The sequence below is a fragment of the Acanthochromis polyacanthus genome, chromosome 3 (genome assembly GCF_021347895.1).
Source record: "Acanthochromis polyacanthus isolate Apoly-LR-REF ecotype Palm Island chromosome 3, KAUST_Apoly_ChrSc, whole genome shotgun sequence".
Lineage (NCBI taxonomy): Eukaryota > Metazoa > Chordata > Actinopteri > Pomacentridae > Acanthochromis > Acanthochromis polyacanthus.
In genome coordinates, this window is record NC_067115.1 from 44,543,282 (window position 1) to 44,563,533 (window position 20,252).

Genomic DNA, 20,252 nt, shown 5'->3' on the forward strand with positions numbered 1-20,252 from the left:
GAGTTCTGATGTGTTTGTTGTTCTTCAAAAGATAGTCGGACTTCTCTTCTGCTGCATGAACCCTGACAGCTGGACACATCAGCAGGTCGGTTAGTTCTGCAGCGGCAGCGACGCCACCTGTCCAGGTGTTCCTTCGTGTTCCTTCCTCAGTCAGCTGGGATAGACTCCGCCCCCCATGACCTTAATGAAGACTAAGTGGTGTAGATGATGGATGGATGGTTGCTGGAGCCACAAAGTTGCCAAATTTCAACTGGTTTAACAGTTTTCCTTAAGCAGCCAAAGAGCTGTTTTTTTTGTTTGTTTTACCAAAAAAGAAATCATTCAATAAAACACATTTTTTAAACGTCAGATTCTAGTCATAACTCCGTCTTAGTTCCCACATTATTAGAGCAGGAACCTCAACCCCAGGACACACAACTGAAAGTATCTGTTATTGTGCAGCAAAAATATTTGTGAGTTCATGAAAAGGACCTGCTGATAAATGTCCTGATGTTCAGAACTGAAAAGGTGCTACAAGTGTGCGCACACACACGTTTGTACTTCTATCTTAGTGAGGACATCCATAGGCGTAATGCATTTCCTAGAGCCTTACCCTAACCTTAACCATCACAACTGATTGCCTAAACTTAATCCTTACCCTAACCAAACCTCAATTCATACCTGTTCTCTAAAAACAAGTCTTCACCCTCAAACATGGCTGTTTCAAAGTGAGGACCGGCCAAAATGTCCTCACTTTGATAGTTAAATGTAGAAAATGACACACACACACACACACACACACACACACACACACACACACACACACACACACACACACACACACACACACACACACACACACACACACACACACACACACACACACACACACACACACACACACACACACACACACACACACACACACACACACACACCTTTCTTTGATATGAAGTTGGGTTTGTTACCCGGCGTCACCACAGCAGAAACCAGGCTGTCCTCACCATCACTCACCTGTTCATTCTGCTCTAACTGTTCAGTGTCTGTAATCCTAAACCTACCCAAACCAAACTAACCCTAAGGAATCTACGATCTTAAATCCTACCATCCCTAACCCTACCTACCCACTGCACTGAACTTACAGCAGAATCCAAAGTGCTGAATTGAATCTCGCTCTTTATTGATCACCGACCAAATGTTTCGTTGCTCCTAATCTGTACTTGTGGTTTCTCTAAACTGCTCACATCATTTTCCAGAGAAGCAGACTAGAAGTCAGGCTGATTCCACGTATTTTCAGACGCAGTGATGACAGCTGTGTAACATGGAGTCCAGATAACCGCTGCACTGGTTATGGATGATTCTTTCACCTTTTAATCACGGTTAAAAGAGGAAAAGCGAAGTTTATCTAAAAATGGGCAACTATTTTAGGAGGTCTGCTGTCATTAGTTCCCAGACAGTCTACATTAAAACATTTTCCAACAATAACTCCTTTATAAACAGTCAAACCTGTGATGCTGGAACGTTAGTCTCCTTCATAAAAGACAGTTGACTTGCTCTCCTTGATCTAGTAATTATGACGTTATCATACAATATTTGGGTAAATTGAAGCCTCACGGCATTCGTTCCCATTTAAAAGTAAGAAGACATATGAAGAAGCAGTGCATTCTGGGAGACTCGGCTGTCTTCACACGGGACATTCATGAAACTCGGATGTTTTGAGAGGAAAGAGCATCGACTGAAACGGTCAGAAAGGCTGATTTAATCTCTTCATCCAGATGCTAAAAGTGACACAACAGTACACACAACCCCTTTTTAGAGTCGATATTAAAAACTCTTCATTTATCAATAACTATATTTCCATATAAATTCATATAAAACAATGTCAAATTAAATAGATGAAATAAAAAAATGATAACACTTAAATTTTCAAGGCAAATTGTTCAAGGAATTCATTTTCTAGAAAATTCTGCCCTGTTTGTAAGAGTCTGGTAATAAAAGGCCAAAGCATGGTTTCCATTTACACTCCAGGACCTCCCACAGCGAACACGGCGGCCTACGGTGGCGTGTTGAAGTAGTAGTGCATGCAGCAGTTCAGTACGAACGCCACTTTACAAAAAATCCACATTTAAACCACATCATCCTGTACAAACATGGAATCATCGTTTAGGAATAAACCAACAAATGTATTGAACAAAGGGGAAATCAGCTTTTTTTGTTCTCCAGCATCACATTCTGTTTCCCTCCATCAAAAGGAAAGTCAATTCACACGGATCAGAAAGTCCACAGGCGTCCTTCTTTTTCAGATTGTCACGAGTCCAGAACAGCCGACAAAGTGCTCGATTACTGACTGCTAGCTGGACAGCGTTGTGCATTTTCAAGACGGCAAACTCAAGGGGAGAGACGGCAGGTCAGAGGGTTTCTGTCGTCCATGCCGTTGGTTGCTATCTGGGATAAACCTGGTCTCATTAGGAGGGACGACAGACGTCTCAATACCAGGAATGTGTCCAAATTTATTAGAAACCCAAAAAGCAGACAGTCCAAAGGTGAAACCAGGAAGAGCTGCAGTCTTACCTGCTTCCTTATGGCTCTCACCCTCCCAAGATCCCATAGAGACAGTGTCTGCCCCCCCGACCACCCAGAAGAGCTGTTCAGAACAACCTAATTCAGAATAATATGACTTCATCTACTGGTCATCACACAGATTTACTGAAGCCCGGCTGCAGCATGAAGAACATGTCGAAATGAATCAACTCCCCCCAGTCAGATTCATTTCCATAAACCCAGAAGTACAGCAGAGCAGGAGGAGTGGCAGCAATCTTCCACTCTAACTTATCAATCAACAAAAGACTCAAACTGAGCTGTAATTCAACTCAAAGCCTTAGTCTTAGTCTCACAAACCAGTTGTGTTAGTTGTTGGACATCGACCACCTGCCCTCTAATCTGAATTTTGATCTGAATTCTCAGAGTTCTTGGTACAGATAAAGTCCTTATAATGGGTGATTTTAATCTCTATGTGGATGAGAACGAAGCCTCAACTCTGCAGATACAGTTGGTTTGTCCTCAAAAGGTTAATAAACCAACTCAGTTGTAATCACACCACTGGACTTGTGTTGACATCTTTAGTATTAAATATCAACTCCTCTACCAACAGGCTATGTACTGAAGGCTTTTACAGTTCCATAGAGTCACTTCTCAGAAAGCCTACCCCGGATCCAGGTCTTTTAGCCAATTATAGACCCATATCCAACCTACATTTTATTTCTAACATTCTTGAAAAAGTTGTTGCTGCCAATTATGTTTATCTGCATAGAAATGGTTTGAAGAGTTTTTGACAGGATTAAAAATCCATCATAGTACAGAAACAGCTCTGGTGAAGGTCACCAATGATCTTCTACAGGGTGACCTAAAGGTTTGGAAACAAATGAAAAGTCTATAATCCAAATAATACATGTTATTTCAATAAATCAGTACCACAGATATGTTCAGAAGAGTAACAGATTAGTGTAAAACAAACATATTTAGACATGTTCATGTTTGTTTCTTATACAAAGACGTGAACGTTTCCACCACCTGGTTACACTGGTATCTTCTGGAATGTATCTTCATTCATGCTTATGAAGGTTCCTCAGACTGGCCAGTAAATGTTGCCTCATAGTACTTTTGGATGTTTAAAAAAATTAAAGCTGTCAGATACTTTACCATCAAGAGTTTTGAAATCTGACACTGATGGCCTGCATTTTGAAGTTCTGCTCCAGCATACCTGGACCTTATGCTTCTATTCATTTTCTACCGAGGTATGGCACTTGGCAAATACTATGCTTTTAAGTTATTTTATTATGCTATAACAAAAATGGGTAAAATAAGAGTGAATTCATGCACCCCCAACTCGAATAGACACTGCAGTTAAACTTTGTTTCCAAACTTATGGGTCACCCTGTAGTAGCTTCAGACAGTGGACTGGTTTCTATACTGGTTCTACTGGCTCTCAAAGACTGGAACATGTTACTGGGACTAAAGGAACTAATCTGGTTTAAAACATATTTATCAGACAGATTACAGTTTTTTTGTGTCAATGATGATTCTTCCATCAGAGTTATGGGGTTCCACAGGGTTCTGTGTTAGGACCAGTATAACTGACTCTGTACAAAACCAGTCCGTTTGTCAAACTCCAACATGTCTGAAGGACATCAAGGCCTGGAGGACCTGGGATTTTCTTCATTTAAATTCAGACAAACTGAAATTATTATATTTGGCCCCAAATACCTCAGAAACTCGTTTTCTAACCAGATAGTTCCTCTAGATGGCGCTGCCTTAGCCTCTAGTTCTACTGTTAAAAACCTGGGAGATATTTTGATCAGGATTTGTCCTTCAACATACGTTAAACAAGTCTTTAGGACAGCCTTCTGCCATCTACGTAATATTGTAAAAATCAGGAACATCTGGTCTCAAAGTGATGCTGAGAGACTAGTCCATGCATTTAGAACTTCTAGGCTGGACTATTGTAATACCTTATTGTCAGGATGTTCCATTAAGTCTCTTAAAAACCTCCAGCTGATCCTTAATGCTGCAGCCAGAGTTCTAACAGGAACCAGTAAGACACATCAGATGTCTCCCACATTAGCTTCTCTTCATCAACTCCCTGTAAAATCCAGGATAGACTTTAAAATCTTGTTTTTCACATATAAAACTCTTAATGAGCAGCTCCATCTTACATTAAAGACCTTATTGTTCCAGATCATCCTAGCAGAGTCCTTCACTTTCAGACTACAGGTTAACCTTCAGCTATCAGCTCCTCTGTTGTGGAATCAGCTCCCAGTTTGGGTTCAGGAGGCAGACATCCTCTCTACTTTAAAGATTTGGCTGAAAACGTTCCTATCTGAGCTGTCCCTTAGTTATGCTGCTATAGGTGTAGACTACTGTCACTAACTATTTCCCCAGAGGTCCTGTGTTTGTTCTCTCCATGGATGTCTCTGATCTGGAGCTGCTGGCCTCATCCCTGCTACCCTCCACCCCCTCATCCCTACGCTCACCCAAACGGTCGAGGCTGATGGTCACCTTCCATGAGCCTGGTTCTGTCTGAGGTTTATTTATCTCCTCCTCATTCTAGGAGTTATTTCATTCCTTCCCACTGTTGCTCCAAAGGAACCTAAAGGCTACTTTGGACTGTTGGGTTTTCTGTTGTCTGTTTATAATCAGTAAGGTCCGTACTTTGCTATGCTAAGAGCTGGAAGATAACATGTTGTGAATCTGAGCTATATTAATAAAATAAAACTGAGTTGGTCCAATACAACCACAGCATGCATCGTTTGGTGGATGCTTTGACACCTGGACCACAACTTCTATTAAATACCAACTTTGATGTAATCTGATATTACTTGAGTCTGTCTGATCACACACTAAGTTGCCACTGAACTGGTGTCTGCTGTCAATGGATCTGCTTTGACTGGGTTCCATGGACCATGTCTTACTACCATCATCATCATGCTGTGTTGTGATCATGGATCTAAATGTCAGCATGAAAACAGTGAAATAAAGAATGAGATGCCAAGTTTTGCTAAATTAACCTAGCTTGGTTCACAAGTGCACGTTAACCTTTGTAAAAAAAATACAGACCTGAAACTCCATTCCAGATGTTGGTGGTGGCACCAGTGGGATCCAGCCCTAAACCTGGCAGTGGTGATTCCTTTCACTACTATACTCATCTAGTGGAACACTGCTAACGCCTTGCTCTACCTACTGAGCTACAGTGAAGACACAACCTACAGAAATAAGCCAAATGGCTCATGTTTGGTCCAGTGAGATCCAAAAAAGTAGTCTTTTATAGTCCAATGACAGTCCAGCTCTTCTTCTCATTTCACCAGCAGAGTTTCTGTGCAGGTCAGTTTATCTCCACGGTCAAACAGCCAATAAGGGGTGAGACAGACAAAGTAGTTCCACCCAGCGGCACATGTCCACGTCATGCAGCAGGTAGGTGGTTTCTTCTATCATGTTCAACCAAGAGCTCTCTCTAAAAGGTAGAAGACAGCAGTATCTCCGCTTTGTCTCACTGATGCTTGGACTGGAGGCCGGCTGCGTTTCAGACAGATATCTCGTAGGTGGTGCCCCCGACACCCGTCACCTTCTTCACCTCCACACCCTGGGGCTTGTGAGGGGGACTCAGTGTCAGCACTGTGTTGAGATAGGCCACTCCAGGCTGGGCAGACCCACCGACGGGGTGAGAGGGAGAGGAAGGGGCGGAGCAGGAGGACGTGGATGACAAGGGCTGGTCGCCATTGGTCCGACTTAGGGGTTTCATCTGGATCAGATCATCCCTGTATTTACGAAAACACAAAGCCAGACAAAGAGGCATTAGGTGTGACATTTCACTGCAGAAAGTCCAGACTTAATCTGAGGAAGACATGGAGATGTCAGCAATGTCACAAATCACTATTTCACCACTGAATGTCTAAACTCCATTAACAGCTGAGACCTACAAGTGAAGGTAATAAGTTTTGATCCCCGACATATTTCATCATTTTTTGGCCACATACAAAAAAAATGAGGCCTATTTTAATAGTAGGACATATAATAACAACAACAACAACAAAACATCTTCTCAAAGTTATAGTTTCATTTCCAGTTGATCATGGGAAATAAGTATCTGATCCCCTTCCAGCAAGAATCGTGGCTCGCACAGACTGGCCAAGAGGCACCTACATCAGTCCATTCTGCATTCTGACTCTGATCACCTCAGCTGGTTACGTGCTCATGTGTGAAACAAAACTGTCCAAACAATCACACTTTGCATTTTCAACTTCACCACCATGGACAGGACCAAAGAGCTACCTAATGATGTCAGACTGGAAGGAGCTACCAGACCATCGGCCAGCAGCTTGGTGAGAAGGTGACAACTGTCGGCGAAATCATTCGCAAATGGAATAAAGACAAAACAACAATCTTTCGCCCTGGAGCTCCACACAAGATCCCACCTCATGCAGCATCTATGGAAAGGTCAAGGATAACCCCAGAACTATGCAGGAGGAACCTGGTAATGATCTCAAGGCCATCAGTAACACTGCATTGTAACAGTTTGAAATCCTGCATCTCCTGAAAGGTTCAAGAAGGGACATCAGACCCGTCTTAGAGATGCCAGTGAGCGTCTGAATGATACTCGGGATGCTTGGAGAATGTGATTTGGTCAGATGAAACCAAAATTGAGCTCTTTGGCATCAGTTCAGGTCATATATTCTTACTTCTGCAGCCTGTTTCAGCAGCTCTCACTCACCTCTGACCATTTTTTCTCCTCTTTAATTATGTTGTTCTTTTTTAGTACTCACAGTGGTATTTCTATTTTAACCATAGCAGAGTACCATGGACACTATTTTTTTCCTGTCTCACTTTGGCTAACTTACCTTTTCTCACCATGTTTTCTACTACAGCTGAAGACTCAGTACGGGGTTGTTTACACCGCTGATCAGCTGTTGTTCCTTCATGAAGAGGTGCTGCTACTAGACAAAGCGTGACTTCAACCACGTCTCTCTGCCCACCTTCACCCAATATGTTCCATGTCAAACCAGAGACAACAGAACACTGGAGCTGTTCACATGACATGTTCACCATGAGTCTGAGACTGGGGAGATGTTTTCCAAAGGTGTGGTAAACATCTCGTGTGGTACCAGACCCCTTATCCCAAAGACTTCAACAGCTACAGACCAGCAGCTCTGACATCACACCTGATGAAGACCTTGGAGAGGCTGGTCCTTGTCCACTTCCACTCGTTGAACACATCAGTGGACCCGCTACAGTTCACCTCAACCTGTCGTCGAAGTGCATCTACCTCCTCAACAGATCCTTCACTCACCTGGAGAAAGCTGGGAGCATTGTGAGAACCCTGTTTTTTGAATTCTCAGGTGGTTTTAATACCATCCAGCCCAGACTTCAGAGGAACAAGCTGGAGCACACGGAGGTGTACCACCACCTTGCAGCTTGGATTATAGACTACCTCACCAGCTGCCCACAGGTTTGAGGTTACAGGACTGTCAATCCATCACCACTGATTGCAATACAGGAGCACCACAGGAAACAGTCCTGGCTCCCTTCCTCTTCACCCTGTAGAGTGCAGACTTCATGTACAACTCAGCCAACGGTCACCTGCAGACGTTCTCTGATGACTGCACTTGTTTCCTCATCACAGATGAGGACAGGGAGTACAGAGAACTGATCCAGAACTTGGTGGACTGGTGCCAGCAGAACTGCATCCAGATCACTGCTGGGAAACCCCAAGAATACCATCCCTAAAGTCTGTTACGCTTTGGGGCAGTCTCTTTACCAAGAGTACAGGACGACTGCACTGCATCGAGGGAACAATCAATGGGGCCATGTACCATGAAATCTTGGGGGAGAACCTCCTTACCTAAGCCAGACCACTTAAAATGGGTCATGGGTGGGTTTTCTAGCAAGATAAGGACCCAAAGTACAGGGCCAAAGCAACAAAGGAGTGGCTTAAGAAGACGCCATTTAGGTCATGGAGTGGCCTAGCCAGTTTCCAGATCTTAGTCCAATGAAAAATCTATGGAGGGAGCTGAAGCTTCAATGAAATAGCCCTGGAACCTTAAGAATCTGCCAAGAATCTGCAAAGAGGAGTGGTCTAAAATACCTTTTGAGATGTGTGCAAACCTGGCAACCAACTACAACAAACGCCTGATGTGTCCGCGAGCCAACAAGGGTTACTCCACTAAGTCATGTTTGGCTGAGGAGTTAAACACTTATTTCCCTAAATCAAATGGAAATTCATTTATAACTGTTAGTTTATGTGTTTTTCTGGATTTATTTTTGTTGGTAGAACAAATCAGACTGTACCTAATGTTTTCTATGTGTGTATTTATGTTCTCTTTTGTCATTAGGAACTCACATTAGTAGCAGTAGTCTTATTACCATCATCACACTAAAAATGTTACAGATAGTGACTGTCCCATTTTTTATGGTAAATTTTAATATGCTTTAATAATGTTTAGTTTCCACAGTTTAACTGCTAAAGTAACAAAGTATGATGGAAAACCAACAGTGATGATATGGTCAAGAAATGTATAATTACAAAAAATAATTCCTTTAATCCCTAAAGATATAATGTCTTAATCATTAGAGTGTAAAACTACAATAAACGCTGAAACCAAAATGTGGAAATTGTTGGAGCTAAGTCTTCAGTGTTTGAACTGTAAATATCACAGTGAACATGCTCAATAAGACGCTACAGTTTAAGAACTTTAGCAGTAGGCAGTGGTGGAATAACGGCAAATAACACGGTAAGCAGGATGGAAAAAAGACAGAACATGGGACAGGACGATGATGAAACCGTCTTCAAGCAAATGTCAGATTGTGCCACAGTGTAAGAGGAACAAGAAAAACAAATCTGATCTAAAACAGCAATGCAGACTTGTTGAACCTGGTGCTGTTGCTCATTGTGGAACACATACAATAGACGCTTTTCCACTAGTAGCTACTCGGCTCGGTTTAGGTGGTTTTCCATTCCAGCTGAGCACCTTCTCATCATGGGGAGAGTCATAAAACACTCTCCGTCCTCCAACATGGTCTCCAATAATTCAGTGGTGGAGTCGAGGTCACTCTTCCTCCTGTTGCTCACCGGTCGGTGCCGTAAATGGCGTCTATTTGGAGAAACCACTTCCACCACCTCTGGTTTGATTCACTCTGGCCGTTGTGGTCTTTGATGGACCGATAGTCACTTTGGAGCTTCTTCAGCTTCTCCTCACACTGCTTCATTGTCCTGCTGCTCCACTCTACTTCCCATTGGCTAGTGATATTAGTTTGGTTGAAAGCAAAAGCTGCTTTCCCCTAATTCCATTGGTAGATGAACTCCATTGGCAATGTAGTCTTTTCTTTTTTTTGTTTGAGTCAAACACCGGCGCCACACGGTGCCTGAATGCTTACAGAAAACATATAGTGAAGGTACATGACCACTAGGTGCATTTTTCAAGCATGTGAACATGACGCATCTGAAATCGCACACACGGTGAGCAGTCACTAGCGGGTCACTACATGGTCACATGACCAAGCTTTCAGCTCCACAGTTCGGCACACGAGTCATAAACACAGCGCCTCGGTCACAAACGCTCTCTTTTATTTCAAAAACACTTCAGGGAAAAGTATTTCTGAAAGCATTTGAGACGAGAAATAAGCTGCAGCAGCTGAATCCGTCCTCGTTTTTGTTCACTGACGGCTAGTTTAGACGACTGTTTAGACCGTGGACTGGTTGGACACTCCTGCCGTAAACAACAGAAAAGCTGACCTGGATAAAATAGAAGTGTCCTGTCAAATTAAATCCCAAACAGAACTGAAGAGGTTTAGTGTGAAAGTTAAATATTGGCTCAAGCAGCAGCAGAAGTGTGAACAGTTAACTGTCAACAGCTTATTATTAACGTTCAATGCTACACCCAACCCAGTGTTCTTTTATCAGTAACTGCAACTGTTTTTATTTATTCATTGTATTATTTGCTGTATATGTGACATAATATATTTCATTGTATTTTAATCGCCTGACCAGGGACAAAGACTGCAAATTAGCCGAAGCTAGAGGCCTTATGTCCATCCATTTTCCCTTTTGTGGCAATGTTGTATGTATCGTCCCTGTCAAATAAACATTAAAAATAAAAATAAGTAATTTTGTATCGGTTTGTATTGAATGAAGTCTGGGTCTGGCCTCGGACCGCAGTCCGTCATTTTGTGACCTGGGGTCTAGCATTTAGTTGATTAAATGAAGCCTCCATTCAGAGAATTCTGCCTCGAGGAATTATAGTAATCAAATGATTAGAATAACTCGGAAACGAGGAATCGTTTCAGCCCTAGTCTCAACCTCTTCATTTGCCCACGGTACAGGTCAGGTGTGTCATCATTCCCTGTCCAATCAGAGGCCTGCACTCTGTAGACGTCACATTATCGGCTCCAATCAGCTCTCTGGGAACCCCGGCCCAGTAGGAACTAAAACAGTAGCTGGTACCAGGAACTACGTCCTGATGGAAAACCTCACAAACCCAGTAGAGTAGCTGCTGGTGGAAAAGCGCCGATGTTCCATTCATCAAAATTCCAAAATGTCTCCATAGAAAATGTTACTTTATATTTGTCTTTTTATATTCTATGTTTCATAAGACAATAAAATACATTATCAGCCCCACTAGTTCTGGACTCTAAATGTACATTTTTGTATATTTTTAATTGAATAATTATAATTTGATGCTAAGACTGTCTACAGAGTTTGATAACATTAAGCCCTGCCTGTCTTTATTCTTGCTTAATTACAGTTTTGTATCATGTTTCGCAGTTGCTGTAATAAACCAGGTTCTCAACATGAACTCTAGTAGTTTCATTACTTGTTTTTGTGACTTTCATAATGTTTTTGTGACTTTTCCATTGACATGCATTTGTTTTAGAGTGTATGGACACAGATCTATCTGAAAAGGACAACAGGCACTAAATGTATTAATAATGCAGATAAAAGAAGAATCAGACAACACATAACAGCGAGGAACATCACAGATGAATGGGACACAAGCAAAGGGAGAAAAGAGGAACTCACAGGAAATCTTGCAGGAGGAAGAAGAGAGAAGGGGATAGGAGGAGGAGCAGTCAATCAGGTAGTCACGTTTTCAGGCGGGCAGCTGGTTTTTTCAGAGAAAGGTGATAACCAATCACCCTGACAAAAGGTGAAACTTATACTCACTTCGGCGTTTGTATTCCTCCTCCTACCATCCCTCCACCTCCTCCTCCTCCTCCTCCTCCTACCCCTGCTGCGTTTGCCCCGGCGGAGGCAGAAGCCTTGCGGACCAGTCGGTACTGCATCTCGGCAGCGGCGGCACTTGAGTACGAGAGCGACTTCCCGAGAGGCGGGGGATAAGGGGAGCGAGACGGGTGGGTGGTGGAGGTGGAGGAGGAGCCCAGAGGGGTGTCAGTGGAGCGGGTTCGGTAGGGGTAGGCGTGGTGGGGCGGGGCATGAGGGCCGGCGAAACGGGGAGGGCGGGAGGTGGAGGAGGAGTGGTGGTGGTGGTGATGGGAGTGGTGGTGGTGGTGATGATGGTGGTGGTGGTGGTGAGGAGGAGGCTGGGTGGAGGAGGAGAGGCTACCGGCGGTCTGACCGGCTGGTAGGGCATGGGTGCCGGCGTGGGGCTCACCCAGCAGCCGCTCCCTCTCTGGGGGTGGTGGTGGGGAGGAGGATGTGGAGGAGGAGGAGGAGCGGTGGAGGAATTGGTGGTGGTAGGAGGTTCGATGGTGATGATGAGGCGACTGGGAGGACAGGGAGGGCATCTCAGGATCTCTCTGCTGCGAGGACAGGAAGGGGGAGCTGTAGCCGACAGCGGGTGTACAGGGTCTCCCAGCGGAAACCTCAGGGGCCCCCGAACCCGCCGCCACCTCTTTGTCAAAATCATCGCCGCCTGCCAGCAAGCTGTCATAAGACAGGCTCCCGTTGCGGGACGGGTGGTGAGGCGGGGGCGTCTGATTGGCTAAGCTCTTGAAGCTGGCCGAGGTGGTGGTCGCCTCAGAGACCTGGGCGGCGCCTGCAGAGGTGTGCATGGAGCTGGAGGACCGTGATGCCACTCCTGCCAGAACGGTAGGATCAGAGAAGGAAGGGTACGAGCGCCCGCCGAGGGAGTACCCAGGAATGCCTCCTCCTGCCCCCTCTCTGGCTCCCTCTCTCCTCTCCCCTCCTCCTTCTTCTCCCACTCTGTCAGATGAAGCGTCTCTCTGGTCCAGGCTGGGCTGAGAGCGGAAACCAGGCTGCTGGCTGGCCTGGAGGAGGGAGGACGTGGAAGAAGAGGAGTCCCTGGCGCTGCCGACACTCTCCCCTCGACTCAACTGGAGACGCCAGGAGCATGGCAAGGAGGAGGAGGCGAGGTGAAAGAGAGGGGGAAAATAAACATCAGAAAGCTGAGCAGATAAAGAGTGGACAGATATGTGGTAGTTCAGTCCCTCTAGTGGTGGTTTCTGACACTGCACTCCAGCTGCTTCTGTACCAGATTAGAACTTCCTCTTCCTCTTTAATGTTATTATTATTATTGTTATGCTGTACTTTCAATGCTGGTTTTGGTAAAGTCTGACCAGTCCATTCAGCAACACATCCAACCAGGTCTGTAATATTTCAACACCATTTCTGTAGTTTTGCCTTCGTACACCTCACTTAGCCCTTTTCCATCAAAAAGAACCAGGTGCTTAGTTGGTTCAAACCTCATCCCCTAAGAACCTTTTCTATTGGAGAGGAGCCAAGTTAGATCCAAGTCATGGTGTCACCGTACAACGTCAGTACGTCACTGCATGTGCAGCTGTTCAACAACATTTGTAACGAATTCGTGACTTTGCAAACTTACATCCAGAAACAAACCGTTAGCAGCTTCCTGTCTTCATCATAGGCAACAGCGACTATGTTTGAGTAGACCAGTAACTGTCAGAGATGTTTGGATTCTTATAGTGGTGTGTTAGCGTTAGCGTAGCTACTTAGCTTCCACTACGCAGCGGTTAAACAAAGAGGCTCCCTCTAACTTCGACTGAATTTCATATGAGGACCACAGTTCCAGGAAGCACTGGGTCTCCTCCTTTGACCACGGCTGCTTGGATTTGGTGTCCATATTTACCAGTTTTCAAAACACTAAACACTACTACTACCACTACTGTTACTACTACTGTTCATACTACTGGCTCGGCTGTTTAAAAATGGTGGTTCTGTGTTTTCATCGCTGATCATCGGTCACCATAGCCCCACCCCCAGCCCCTGCCCCTGACGGTTCTTAACTCTGGTCCAGTAAAGAGTTAGAGCCTGAAAAGCTCCAGTTTCTGGAGCCTGGAGTCAGTGCTTAGGTGGTGGAAACGAAGACCTAGTGCTCAGTCAGGAACTGGTTCTGAACTAGAACTGGGACCAGGTTGGTGGAAAAGGGGCCCGTGTCTGAAATTAAGTATTGAAGTGTGAACTTTTGTCTCTAATTTGATTCATACAAAAGATCTTGGATTCAGAACATTTCACTGCAGAAATACTTCTCATGGAAAACTACTTGAAATAGGTAACTCTGATAGATACAGGTGAGTTTTTAGAGGTTAAGAGGGGGACTTTAAAGCTCACTGCTGCTGCAGATCAGACTGGCTAGCTAGCCTGGTTTGTTAGCCACCTGTTCTGATGAAGGTCTAGTGACTTCAAGCTCTGGATGTTGTTTATTTGTCTTCATAATCAGTTATATTGGTGTGTCACATCTTCCTTTCTCCATATCAGATACTCAACAGTAAAACTCATTGTTTTAGTGCGGCCAGGCTGTAACATCACTAAAAACCAAACAAAGCTGGAAGTGTCACCACAGTGTGAATAAGGGTTGTGTGTATTCAAGATGAAGCACTCGACCACTAATCAGCTGTACCACAGACATACAGGATAAAGAGAGTTTCGTCCCCATGACAAGTGGTTGCATGGCAATGCTGAGATTGCACCAATATTTATAACTAAAACACAACAATATTATTAAAATGTATATTTGATAGGCTCTGGAGAGAATCTACAGGAGTCATTAAGTCTGTTCAGCAGAAAGTGGAACTAAAATGGGGCCAAAAAGTGGAGAACAAACTAAAGAGAAAGAGAAGCAGAGAAGCACGATTTTAGTGAGTGCTGGACATGAGTATGAAGAGAAAGACGAGACAAAGACTGAGTAGAAACAACTGTCTACACCAGGGGTGTCAAACATGAGGCCTGTGGGCCAAAAGTGGTCCTCCAGAGGGTCCAATCCAATCCATTAGTAAAAGTATAAATTTAAAATTATTTATAGATCTCGACAAGTAAATCAAAGTAAAATACTGGATTGTTCATTGTTTTGTCATTTTGTGTCTAATTATTGTAATATTTTGTCTTGTTTTTTTATCTGACATTTGTCTCATGTTTTTGTTGTTTTGTGTTGCCTTTTACTCTCCCTTGTGCTTTTTTGTCTATTTTTGTGTTGTTTTGTTTCTTTTTGTACAGTCTTTTGTCTCTTTTCTGTTTAGTTCTGTGTCGTCTGTCTCATTTTGTTTCTCACTTTTGTCATTTTCGGTCTCATTTTTGAAATATTTTGTCATGTTTTGGTGTTTTTTTTCGGACTTCTGTCGTTTGTCTCATGTTTTTGTTGTTTGTGTTTTTCTTTTGTCTAGCTTGTGTTGTCTATTTTTTTAATATTTTTTGCGTCGTTTGTATCATTTTTGTCATTTTGTGTCTCATCTTTGTAACATTTTGGTTCGTTTTTGTTGTTTTTTGTCTTCTGTGGTTGTGATCCTCCAGTAAATCCTCTGGTTCAGTTCCAGGTGACTAAATGTTGTGTTCCTTTGTAGACACTCTGATCTGGAAGTTGTAATGTGGAAATGATAAACTGAGGCTGAATTTATTTTTTTCATAAATGTCAGGTTGTTCATGATGCTTAGTAAAAAGATAATTCCTTAAATGTTGCTATGCTGTGGTTTTACTGTCCGGTCCACTGCAGATCAAACTGGGCTGAATGTGGAACCTGAACTAGAATGAGTCTGACTCCCCTGATCTATAAAGTCCCGATTTGTTCACGTACAATCCAATGCTTTATTCAAAGAATTTGTCTTCATTACTTTTATTGTGTCTTAATCTGGTCACTAACCATTTTAAATATTCTCATACAGTATTCCACTCATGTCCAGAGCAAACTGAAAGAGACAGGAAACAAAATGGAAAAATGCTTTCAGAGCAATCACTTACTGATACTGATCAACAGAAAGCCACTGAGAAACCAAACCAAGACGGCCGACAGGAAACAAAAAGGAAAAAAACAAAGAGATGGACATGCATTAGATTGAAATCAAAGCGATAAAAGCAGTGGAAGCAGCGACAAATGGAAGCTTAGTCCTCTGCTTAGAAACAAGCACACAAAACACACTCTTTATCCATGAGTCTACTTCAGGGGTGTCAAACATGAGGCCCGTGGGCCGAACGCGGCCATGACAAGTTGTTTGGATCAGAAAGTAAAATACTAGATTGTTCATTGTTCTTTTGCGTCTCATTTTTGTAATATTTGGTCTGATTTTTGTTGTCTTTTGTTTCCTTTCTGTCTCGCTTGTGGTTTTTGTCTAATTTTTGCAATTTTGTGTTTTGGTTTACGTGCCGTTTTCTGTGCCGTTTTTAACCGCTTTGTGTTTTTTGTCTCGTTTTTGTCGTTTGTCCATTTTTTTTATGCTTTGTAACTTTTTGTCAAACTATTTTGTCTCGTTTTATTTTGTAGCGTTTGTCTCATTCCTTGGATGTTTTGTGTCTCATTTTTGTAATATTTTGTCTTGCTTTTGTTTTTTGCCATTTTTGTCGGACTTTCGTCTCCTGTTTTTGTCGTTTTGCGTTTCCTTTTCTTCTCACTTGTGTTTTTTGTCTTATTTTTGCCATTTTGTCTTTTGCTTTGTCGTTTTATGTTTTTTGTTGTTTGTCCGTTTTTTGTCACTTGGTAATTTTTTGTCTCTTTTTCGTTTTTTTCGTGTCATTTGTCAAATTTTTTTGTCATTTGGTGTCTCATTTTTGTCATACTTTGTCTTGTTTTTGTTTTGTATTGTTCGTCTCGTGTTTTTGTCGTTTTGTTTCCTTTTCATCTCACTTGTTTTTTGTCTTATTTTGTCATTTTGCGTTTCGCTTTATTCATTGTTTTGTGTTTGTCTCGTTTGTCTCATTTTTTTGTTGTTTTGTATCGCTACATTTTGTCTTGTTTTTGTTGTTTTTTTGTCTTTTTTTATCTGACTTTAGTCGTGTTGATCTTATAGTAAAACTGGTCCACTGCAGATCAAACCGGGCTGAATGTGGAACCTGGACTAGAATTTCAGTTTGACACCCCTGATCTACTTTATAAAGACAGTTTTCAGTGTGTGTCCATTGGTGCGTTACCTGGTTGGCATAAGCATGTGTGAGCGCTGTGTGGTTCTTGCTGGGGCTGTAGGTGGGCCTGTACTTGTACATGGTGGGGGTGGGAGGGGCTTTGTTCAGTAGACTGCACTCTGATAGAAAAAAACAATTTAAAAAAAACAACACAGTAAAAATCTACACAGAAACAGGAAGCTGAGACAAAGCTCTTGTAGACGGCGTTACCCTCCGTGTTTCCTCTGGTGATTCCAGGGTAGCGGAGCTCCGGTTTAGGAGGAGGCGGAGGCTCAGCGTCACACGACTGGCTCTCCATCATCTCCAGACTGGACTTGGACTAGAAAGAAGACAAAGAATCAATGATATACATCAGGAGAGTCAAACTCATCTTAGTCCAGGTTCCACATCCAGTCCAGTCTGATCTCCAGTAAAACCAGTAAAACCACAGCATGATAACATCTAAATAACCACAACTCCTAATGGTTCCTTTGTTTTAGTGCAGAAATGTTCACATTTAAGGAGTTATCTTTTTACTAAACTTCATGAACAACCTGAAATTTATGAAGAAACATAAGTTCAGTTTCACCAACATTCATCCTCAGTTTATCATTTCCACATCACAACTTCCAGATCACAGAGTGTCTACAAAGGAACACAACATTTAGTCACCTGGACCTGAACCATGGAGGGTTTACTGGAGGATCACAACCACAAAAGGAAGACAGAAAGCAACAAAAACAAGATAAAATATTGTAAAAATGAGACCCAAAATGACAAAAGCGAGAAACAAAGCAAAAAAAACAGACAAAAACACAAGCGAGACAAAAAGAAAACACAAAATGACAAAAACGAGACTAACGACATGAAACAAGACAAAAAAATTTGACCAAAAAAAGTTACAAGGTGACAAAAATGAGACAAAATCATGGCAAAAGCATGAAACAAAATGACAAAAATGATACACAAAAAATGAATTAAGCAAAACACAAAATGACAAAAACCACAAGCAAGACAAAAAGGAATGACGGATGCTTTAGAGCCCTCGTAGTGGACCATTCTGTTCATTTTTAAGCTCTGGACTGGGACCGATTCCTGTCCTGTAACTCGTACTGTTACAGTTGTTTTGTGGAACTGAATGAGCTCCCATCCTGCTGTTCTTACCCTGTGCAGGTCTCCCTGGATACCGTTGTCCAGGATCTTTGCAGCCAGCTGGGCCTCGGTCAGCTGTGGCCTCAGAAAAGGAGGCTGAACGAACACACTCTGCACGCACTTCTTCCTGCCCAGATACCTGCACAGAGCACAGACACGAGTTTCCTCACTGTAAGCATCCCAACGTGAATGAAAAGAGCCTATCTGACTGAGTTAACTGTCCAGTGGAGGCAGCCAATGAGAGGAAGAAGGTTAGATATGTAGAAGATGAGCAGAGGGGATGGAAAACCAGTTTTACTTTATGATCAAAACGACAAAAGTTAGATTAAAAAAAGACAAAAAAACAAGACAAAACGTTACTAAAATGAGACACAAAACGTCAAACAAACGAGACAAAAGCCACTCAATATAACAAAAAAGAGAAAATTAGACAACCGACAAAGCAAAACACAAAACGACAAAAAGAAAAAACACAAGCAAGATGAAAAGAAAACACAAAATGACAAAAACAAAAAACACAAGCGAGACGAAAAAGAAAACACAAAACGACAAAAACAAAAACACTCAAGCGAGACGAAAAAGAAAACAAAACGACAAAAACAAAAAACACAAGTGAGACGAAAAAGAAAACACAAAACGACAAAAACAAAAAACACAAGCGAGACGAAAAAGAAAACACAAAATGACAAAAACAAAAAACACAAGCGAGACGAAAAAGAAAACACAAAACGACAAAAAGAAAAAACACAAGCGAGACGAAAAAGAAAACAAAACGACAAAAACAAAAAACACAAGTGAGACGAAAAAGAAAACAAAACGACAAAAACAAAAAACACAAGCGAGACGAAAAAGAAAACACAAAATGACAAAAACAAAAAACACAAGCGAGACGAAAAAGAAAACACAAAACGACAAAAACAAAAAACACAAGCGAGACGAAAAAGAAAACAAAACGACAAAAACAAAAACACAAGTGAGACGAAAAAGAAAACACAAAACGACAAAAACAAAAAACACAAGCGAGACGAAAAAGAAAACACAAAATGACAAAAACAAAAAACACAAGCGAGACGAAAAAGAAAACACAAAACGACAAAAACAAAAACACAAGCGAGACGAAAAAGAAAACACAAAACGACAAAAACAAAAAACACAAGCGAGACGAAAAAGAAAAAAAGACAAACAAAAAACACAAGCGAGACGAAAAAGAAAACACAAAACGACAAAAACAAAAAACACAAGCGAGACGAAAAAGAAAACACAAAACGACAAAAACAAAAAACACAAGCGAGACGAAAAAGAAAAAAAGACAAACAAAAAACACAAGCGAGACGAAAAAGAAAACACAAAACGACAAAAACAAAAAACACAAGCGAGACGAAAAAGAAAACAAAACGACAAAAACAAAAAACACAAGCGAGACGAAAAAGAAAACACAAAACGACAAAAACAAAAAACACAAGTGAGACGAAAAAGAAAAAAAGACAAACAAAAAACACAAGCGAGACGAAAAAGAAAACACAAAACGACAAAAACAAAAAACACAAGCGAGACGAAAAAGAAAACAAAACGACAAAAACAAAAAACACAAGCGAGACGAAAAAGAAAACACAAAACGACAAAAACAAAAAACACAAGCGAGACGAAAAAGAAAACACAAAACGACAAAAACAAAAAACACAAGCGAGACGAAAAAGAAAACACAAAACGACAAAAACAAAAAACACAAGCGAGACGAAAAAGAAAACACAAAACGACAAAAAGAAAAAACACAAGCGAGACGAAAAAGAAAAAAAGACAAACAAAAACACAAGCGAGACGAAAAAGAAAACACAAAACGACAAAAACAAAAAACACAAGCGAGACGAAAAAGAAAAAAAGACAAACAAAAAACACAAGCGAGACGAAAAAGAAAACACAAAACGACAAAAACAAAAAACACAAGCGAGACGAAAAAGAAAACACAAAACGACAAAAACAAAAAACACAAGCGAGACGAAAAAGAAAACACAAAATGACAAAAACAAAAAACACAAGCGAGACGAAAAAGAAAACACAAAACGACAAAAAGAAAAAACACAAGCGAGACGAAAAAGAAAACAAAACGACAAAAACAAAAACACAAGTGAGACGAAAAAGAAAAAACGACAAAAACAAAAAACACAAGCGAGACGAAAAAGAAAAACACAAAACGACAAAAACAAAAAACACAAGCGAGACGAAAAAGAAAACACAAAACGACAAAAACAAAAAACACAAGCGAGACGAAAAA

At 41.8% G+C, this 20,252-nt stretch overlaps 1 protein-coding gene across 2 annotated transcripts in view; it reads right to left on the bottom strand.

The window, feature by feature from the left end:
• Window positions 1-1,715: 1,715 nt before the first annotated feature.
• The window catches only part of LOC110970969 (palmitoyltransferase ZDHHC5-A-like), a 37,976-nt gene continuing 19,439 nt past the window's right edge, over window positions 1,716-20,252 (bottom strand). Inside the window, exons 8-12 of one of the 2 annotated variants that reach the window (XM_051945426.1) lie at window positions 17,993-18,119; window positions 17,060-17,168; window positions 16,859-16,968; window positions 11,690-12,819; window positions 1,716-6,290 (exon numbers count right to left, since the gene is read on the bottom strand). In XM_051945426.1, coding sequence (XP_051801386.1) covers window positions 6,056-6,290; window positions 11,690-12,819; window positions 16,859-16,968; window positions 17,060-17,168; window positions 17,993-18,119 — 1,711 coding nt within the window. In that variant the 3' untranslated portion in view covers window positions 1,716-6,055. Of the gene's footprint in view, window positions 6,291-11,545; window positions 12,820-16,858; window positions 16,969-17,059; window positions 17,169-17,992; window positions 18,120-20,252 lie in introns of both variants that reach the window. The other variant, XR_007940825.1, reaches the window with a different exon arrangement.